This window comes from Chenopodium quinoa, unplaced genomic scaffold (assembly GCF_001683475.1).
Source record: "Chenopodium quinoa cultivar QQ74 unplaced genomic scaffold, ASM168347v1, whole genome shotgun sequence".
Classification (NCBI taxonomy): domain Eukaryota; kingdom Viridiplantae; phylum Streptophyta; class Magnoliopsida; order Caryophyllales; family Amaranthaceae; genus Chenopodium; species Chenopodium quinoa.
In genome coordinates, this window is record NW_018743955.1 from 5,688,647 (window position 1) to 5,696,737 (window position 8,091).

General features: G+C 33.9%; 1 protein-coding gene across 1 annotated transcript; it reads right to left on the reverse strand.

The window, feature by feature from the left end:
• Positions 1-319: 319 nt before the first annotated feature.
• LOC110689244 (delta(12)-fatty-acid desaturase FAD2-like) lies at positions 320-7,712 on the reverse strand. Its single transcript, XM_021865976.1, has 2 exons — positions 7,465-7,712; positions 320-1,827 (listed from the first exon to the last, which is right to left on the reverse strand). Exon 2 carries the CDS (start codon positions 1,814-1,816, stop codon positions 668-670), a length of 1,149 nt encoding a protein of 382 aa, XP_021721668.1. The 5' UTR covers positions 1,817-1,827; positions 7,465-7,712; the 3' UTR covers positions 320-667.
• Positions 7,713-8,091: the final 379 nt, after the last annotated feature.

The following is an 8,091-nucleotide window of genomic DNA, read 5'->3' on the forward strand; positions in this document are numbered from 1 at the left end:
GCACAAGATTGATCTCAAGGGTTGAAATTTTTTTGTATACTTTTGAATATTAGAAGTGAAATAAATGTTCTTTCGTTTTCAATTTCCACTGAAATGAGTTCATAACCCAGCTTTACCAAGTGGTTGTTCTACTACCTCCCACGCCATACCCCTCGTTATCTTCTTTTGTACTCCGTAATAATCATAAGCTAAGATGTCAAGTTTTAGTCAACCTTGGGAATTGATAGGTTGTCTCACTAAACGTTGAATCCGAAAGAAGAGATTTTTATGTTTGTCAATGCACAATTTTAGATTATCTACATAAGACATTCACCTGATATAATCAAAGTAGAAAATTCATTAAAACTTATACAACAATAAAAAAATTCACAAATAATTGTGTCCCAAACATAGAAATGCCAAGAAATCTAGGCACTTTAAAGGATCACCAGATTATTGCAGAAACAACAATAACAAAGAACCCCCAACGTGCCTGACAAAATTCTAGCTCTATGACAATGATCAACAACTATGGAATACAAGTTCATGAATTTTGCAGCTCATACAAAAAATGACAAACACACAGCCAATCTAAACATCTAGCACGGATGGGGGGTTTTGAAAGATAGAAGGCTAATCCCTACATACGAAACTAGGATTTTCCGAGCTTCTGTCAAACTAAAAAATTTCATATCTTGTTTCTATACCAGAGCACACCTTTGTTCTGGTCGTCTTCATCAGCCTCCACGTACATACATTCTTTCGCTTCCCTCCACATTGCCTTGAATACTGGAGTCCCGTCGAATTGGTAATATTTGCCCAAAATAGGCTTAATAGCCTTGGTTGCCTCCATAGCATGGTAATGGGGCATGGTAGAGACAAGGTGGTGAGCTACATGAGTATCAGTAATGTTGTGGAACACCTTGTTCAAGATCCCATAGTCTCGGTCCACAGTAGCCAATGCACCTCTCAACCAGTCCCACTCAGACGAATCGTAGTGGGGCAGTGAAGGGTGTGTGTGCTGAAGGAAGGTAATCAGCACAAGAAACCCGTTCACAACTAACAATGGACCCCCATATACACACAGCACCCAAGCAAGTCCTTTGGCAGCTGCAAGGCGGTAAAGCCCATAAGTCACTGTCAAAATCCCGATATCAGAAATGTAAATTTGAAGCTTCTCACGCTCTGAGTAGATTGGAGAGGAAGGATCATAATGGCAAGCAAATCGCTCATATCTCCTCCCCGACACATTGAAGAGAAGATACAAAGGCCAGCCTAGGGTTAGAGTGACAAGAAGGGTGATGATGCGTCCAGGTGGGTTGTTAAGGTACTTAGAAAACCATGACATGTTCTCCCTTCGTTTTGGTACAAAGACTTCATCTTTTTCCATGGAGCCAGTGTTGGAGTGATGGCGCCTGTGGCTGTATTTCCAAGAGAAGTATGGCACTAGGAGAAGTGAGTGGAGAACTAGACCAACAGTGTCATCGAGCCACTGATAATCACTGAAGGCATGGTGGCCACATTCATGGGCTATAACCCAAACACCGGTAAGAACACAGCCTTGGACAAACCCATAGACGGGCCAGGCCAAGTAGTTGAAAGGCTTTGGAAGGAGGTTAATGTAGTTAGTGGCAACATAGTAGAGGATAAAGGCAATGGTGAAATCATAAACAACATAAGCGAAAGAACGTAGCACAGAGCGTTGGAAGCAATGAGGTGGGATAGCTTTTTTGATTTGGCCTAGAGTGAATGGTGGTTTTTCATAAGGCACTCTGTTCAGTGCATCAGACTTCTCCTTTCTCGCAGTTGGAGGAATAGATCGACCGCCAGCACCCATTGTCCTTGCACCTGAAACAGGAAGATATGAACATCAGTATGATATTACTCATGCAATAGATTCCATGGTACATAGAGACAAAAAAATGCATTAGCTCCACTACAAGACAGGCATATACCACAAAAACAAGCATATACTGCAAAAATGAACGGTTACTAAGGAACTAGGACCTACACTTCTAACACAAATACTTTTTTTAAAACAAAAAACGGAAACTACTACACAGGTAGTATTAGAACATTTCTTTGGCCTCAAATTAAAAATATGTCTCCACCACTCCTTAATATAAAGAGTAAAAGGCCAAAAAGTTGACATCAAAATTTAAAATAAAATTAAAGAGAGATATAATTAGGAAGTAATAAGTCTTAATCATAAAGGAGAGCATCCATAAAGAGGAAACGACGCAAGTGCTCTAGCTCAACTACTACAAAAAAAGACACAATAAATTTGACAATTTATCAAACCCCTTCGCCCAATTTAGGCTTTCGGCCTAACAAGCAATTTGTCTACATAATGGAACTCATACCCCACAGCTATTTGCCCACCATTCACTCTAGCATGTCCCTACTCCCTATTGACATGAGAATTGGCATAGTAAAAGTGGTATATGACTACATCATCGAGCAATTAATTCGAAAACAATATGTCATAATGCACCTAAATGTACCTGTCGCGAACTCTAGATAATGGATACATCCACCCTCAAATTTGGTCATTCGAAATATGAGTATAAGCATATATTACAATACTCTGCGCTTTAGGCTATTTCTAGATACACAACCCTAAACCCATAAGGAAATATCAGTAGGAATTTGGCTGTTCTTGTGTGGGCCGTGTCCCCTTCTTATAACAAAAAAACTAATAAAAAAATTAACTATTCTTGTCAAACTCCATTTCAAACAGTAGAACACACTACATTAAACCTAATATACCCAATTCCCCTTCCCCTTCCCCTTCCCTAAACAATTGAAAACATGATCAACGAAACTAATTAACAAAAACTAGGTTTCGAGGAAGAAAATTATCACAAACTCATTACATCACCACTTCACATACATCTGTGTATAATCAATCAGCTCATACCTCACGCACAATACAGGCTAAAAAACTAGTTCAAAGTAATATGGAGTAAGGTCATCATTTGAAGCATATGATGATAGCACCTAAACAAGCTAGATAAAAAAATATAAACAATCTTTGAACACTATTAATTAGTTGTGTTAGCATTTAATATCAGTCATGGTCCTAAAGTCCGGGTAATCAAGGTGTTATTAAAGCCAAACAATGACATTCGAAAAGACATAGAATATATCACCTCAATCTACCTCAAAAAGGCATATATTTCAATCCTATTTGCCCCACAAAAAATAAAATTAATTGAAGTAAGGGATATCCCTTTCATCACTAATCATTGATAATTACTGATAAGAACTAGATTTTGACATTTTGAGCAATAAATCAGTGTAAGAATAAAATCCAAAACACTTTGGCCCAACTAGATTCTCCCTTCTAGCCCCCTTATAGCTTCACTGTCAAACATGAATCAGCCCTCACTATCTTATTTAAGCTTACAACTCATTGGTTCACACTTGTTACTATAACCTCTAAACTCCTATCATATTAACTAAAGTATAACCTGGTACAGTTATATTCTGGTAAAAAGTACAAACATAATATTAAAACTTGCTTTTGAAAATAATCCCTTGGTCTCATTATAACACAAGTGTCTATTAATGGACCTCAGAAAAATTACGTGTATATATCCTTAATTAAACGCAATTAAACCTGTCTAATCTCACATCATCATTAAACACCCTGCAAGTACTTTTACCTTTTGTACTCTTCCTTTATGCTGAAATATGTGCATCACTAATTAAAAAAAAATGAGGCAGCACCAATTGGTTGTGCTTTAACTATCAAAGAAACAGTGGTCTATTATGTTGAAAAAAAAACCAGTAAATAAACGTGGTAAAAATAAAAACCACACCAATTAAATAATTAATGGAGCCTTGGCAAATTCTTGATTGGCCTCAACAGTCAAATACTTGAGATATACAAATTGAAGCCGCCTTTATTGCCTAAAAGCTCCATCACTTTCTCATGTACTGCAGTTTATTAATTGACTGACTGCTCAAGTTAGAAGCAAAAGCTTTCAATTTCTTCCCTCATTAACACTATTTTCAAACCTAAATTTTTAATGTTACACTTGTACCCCACCAATTTCAAAATATTGTCCCCATTTCTTTCCGTCCATACCAATTCAAGTGCAAATGAAATAAATGTACATAGCAGAAAATATAAGTTTAGATTTAATAAGTTTAGAAAAAATAAAGAAAAATAAAAATACGCAAAATAGATTAAAACATGTCAATGAAACTCAAAAAAGAACAAATTATCACATAGTATTTTCTTCATCTTAAAAACTAACATATAGAGACAAAGGGAGTAAGTTGCTTTTATAACATCTCAACTTTTTTTTTGCCTTTTTTTCCTCTTACTTTAAACCCTCAAAAGCGTGTAAGCAAAATGAGGCAAATAAATTAAATGATTTCTAAATCAAGTTCTCTTGCTGATTTGGGAGTAGAAAACATGATGTTACCAACTTGACTAAAATAAGCAAATTTACAATGACATACAAGTGCTCCCAAAAAGGCCAAAACTCCAGCCTCAATGAATGAAAAAAAATACCATAAAAAATGAATTAAGAAATCAGTCGTGGTCCTCTCCATGTGATCATCTAAGCAACAGCCAAAATACAAGACAGTATTTTTCATTTTTTATTTTAATATTTGTGGCCACCAACTGCAAGCTGCATTGCTGCCATATAAATTTCTTTTTGCACTTCATCCTAATAAACCCAATAATTCAAATCTACCACAGTAATTGTAAGTTTACATTAAACACCCAACAATTCCAAACCAACGCGCATTTGAAATTTCTTCATCCCTAAGTGGTAAAGTAACCTACAATATAAGCATGTTATACATTTCTAATCCTAAGCATGCTAAATCATTCGATAAATTGTTCAACGGACCCTTAAATAATGCTATTATGCTGAAAATAACAAAAATACATCCTTGAAATTGTCAAAAATGCTCATACACTAATGATATTAATCAATTTCCCCTCTTTTTCACCTCGAAGAATAGTACCAAACAAGACCCCTGCAGGTTCCACCAAAACGAATCAAATTGGTCCCAACTTCAGCTGATTTTGGCCTAAGCTGTACCACAAGTGCTTACAAGAACTCATCACACACCTCCACTATAAATCTCCAAAAGCGACAGAACAAATCTCATCCTCAAATTACCTTCACTAGTCACGCTAATTCACTAAAATCCACAAAACCTCTAAATATATCTAAACGAAAGTCATGTAACACAAGATCCCTTAGATAGAAGAGGAAAAAAACAAACTCTAATTTTAGAGATTTATATATCATCCCTCGATTATTACACAGCCCATGACTTTCGGCACATAGCCATAGCTGCAAACAGAACCCCAGCTGGTGAGTCCACCATCCACCACGAATCACCTATGTTACATGATCTTGGTACCCATATCCGACACAGGTGATATGACCAAATGTCATACGGCTCATACCCACCAAGTGTCAAAGGTTCAACAATAGTAAATTAGATGAAATAAAGCGTTCATGTAACATAGTGTATCAGTATCACATATTCACATTGGTCCCAATAATTTTGAGCCAAACTAAACTAAGGCCATTCATTCCATTAACAGCACATATGTCAGGAGAAAATATGGTGTAGAGCCACCTCAAATACTAATAAATTCCCTAACACTACCCTCCAAAAACTGTGGGCAATACCATGCTATTGTAAGTAAAACAAATCCTAATATTAATGTTTCCCTACATATTTGTATGCAATATTACCTCACTATCCACCAAATCTCTTAATTACTCTATATTTTCAATAAAAATTGATTAGGTATGCCAATTAAATACACCGTACATGACATATATTGATATACTACTTCTGTTTCTTTAGTTTTTAGGAAGTTTTTTTAGTTAACACGTTTCCTTCTAAATTTTTTACATTGCATTTACAAGCCACCCACTTATTTTTTCATTTTCTCTCACTCTCTCTCCTTTCCTTAATATAAATACCTAAATCAAACGCGTCAACTAAATAGAAACGGATAAAGTATAAAATATACTATTAGTGAAACAAACATCGTCAAATCATTAGTTGATAACATAGTATATCCCTGGTTAAACCTAACAAATAATCGTAATTTTCTCTGTTTTTTAACATACTCTGGAACACTTTTTGTTTTACACTTGTCAATTTTTTTATTTTTTTTTTTGACGGGTGTCAATAAAGCTTCAACAATTTATCTTCAAATATCAATATGTAACGAACACTCAAAATTAAGATAGTAAAATGTGTCAATAATGTAAATTCAAAAGAGTTCCATCTAAAAACACAAAGAAAGTATTAAATTGTTTATCATTATTAGTAAACGTGATAAGAAAAGTATTGAGATAAAATTATTACTGGAAAAGGATTTATATTATTAATGGAAAAGGATTTTTTTATAAATTCAAATCCTACAATTTTGAAATAAGCAAGTAAAAAATACTACAGTAAAATATATTGAAATAAGATTTTTCAACATGCAATTTCTTACATGTCTTCAAAATAAAACATGCAATTTCTTACAAGTACTTCTAAAATTTTATGATGGGTTTCTTCAATAAATAAATAAATAATTTATGATGGGTTTTTCATTTTTAATTTTTCATTTTTTTTAATTTATAAAATCACATAATTTTTTGAAAAAAAAAAAATCCCATAGTAATTTAACAAGAAAAAATAAACATGAAAAATCGAAAAATAAGGCAGAATTTACGCAAAGCTTTTTGACAGAAAAAGGTGCCGAAGCAGAGAATCACAGTCACATGTGAATCACATACCACTACGATTCCCTGAGATTAATGATAAAATATATTTTTTAAAAATTAAAATTATCATTTTTTTTTTATTTTATTGTTTGATAATCAAAGTTGAAAATATCAGTAGAATCAAATAAACGTAATTCGCCCGAAAAACGGCAACTCTGAAACGTCGATGTATTAAAGCTAAATCAAACATCGGTAACTCTAAAACGACGACGTAGTAGTTAGGTCCAAATTAACAATCGGTAACTGTAAAACGACGACGTATAACAATCGGGAATCAACAGCACACTTCCCAACAAAAAAACAGAGGAGAGAGAAATTACAAATAAAAAATTAAAAAAAAAGTTCATAAACAATGCACCATAGAAATAACCAAAGATCTACCTAGATCTAGATCTCAACTCGATCACATTCTTCTCTAATTCAATCACAAACACTCAATCCATCAAATCATAACACCATTCCATATTTCCATCGTATCATACTATATAACTCATCTAAGAAAATTCATCGATTATTATTATCAATAATTTAAACAATCAATCAATATTAAGATCCAAACCAAATCAAACGAAGTAAATTATATAGAGAACAGCTAAAAATACGCAATTTCCTCAAAAAAAAAAAAAAAAAAAAAAAAAAAAAAAAAAAACGCAATAAGATCAACGAGATTTTTTTTTTTTTTTTTTTGTAGAAGATTGAAAGATGTATATATAAATACCTGTTAAATAAGAATGACGATGTTATTTTCTTCTTCAACCTCGAAATCTGTGAAATTTAATTTAGAATTGAGTGTTTTTGTTGAGGAAGAAGAAGAGAAACAAAAGTAGGCCGAAGTGCGCGGCCTGGAATGAGGAGGAAAAAGAGAAGGGGGAAGGGAGGATTTTAACCTGTGAGTTCCCTCCTACAAAGTGGGGCCCATTAAGTAACAAGTGTATGAATTGGCTTTACCACGTGTCAGGCCATGATTGGATGTATGGAGTTTATGGAGATTTGTGCATGTATGTGTGCTGCAGTATCTGCCGTTTATATGGGAGTTAATAAATATCGTTTTTTTTTTTTTTTTTTTTTTTTTGGGAGTTGTTGCGATTTTGTATGCTGGACATTGCGATTTGAGAAAGCGTAACATCTTCCCTCTTTCTTTTTACGAAAAATATCTTCTGTCGTCACGTGAGATCCTTCCTATTAGAGGACGGTATTATTTTTATTTATTAATTACAAAAAACATTTGCAATTGATTTGTTTTTAATGACATGATTTGTTTGTAATTCGACTGCTATTTTCAGATCTAACGGCCTTACGCCCTTACCACTATTATGTGCAAACGAATTAATACAAATATACTCAT

What these genes read in the sequence shown, in the direction of transcription:
- LOC110689244 (XM_021865976.1), bottom strand. Translation starts at nt 1,816, where the DNA reads ATGGGTGCTGGCGGTCGATCTATTCCTCCAACTGCGAGAAAGGAGAAG.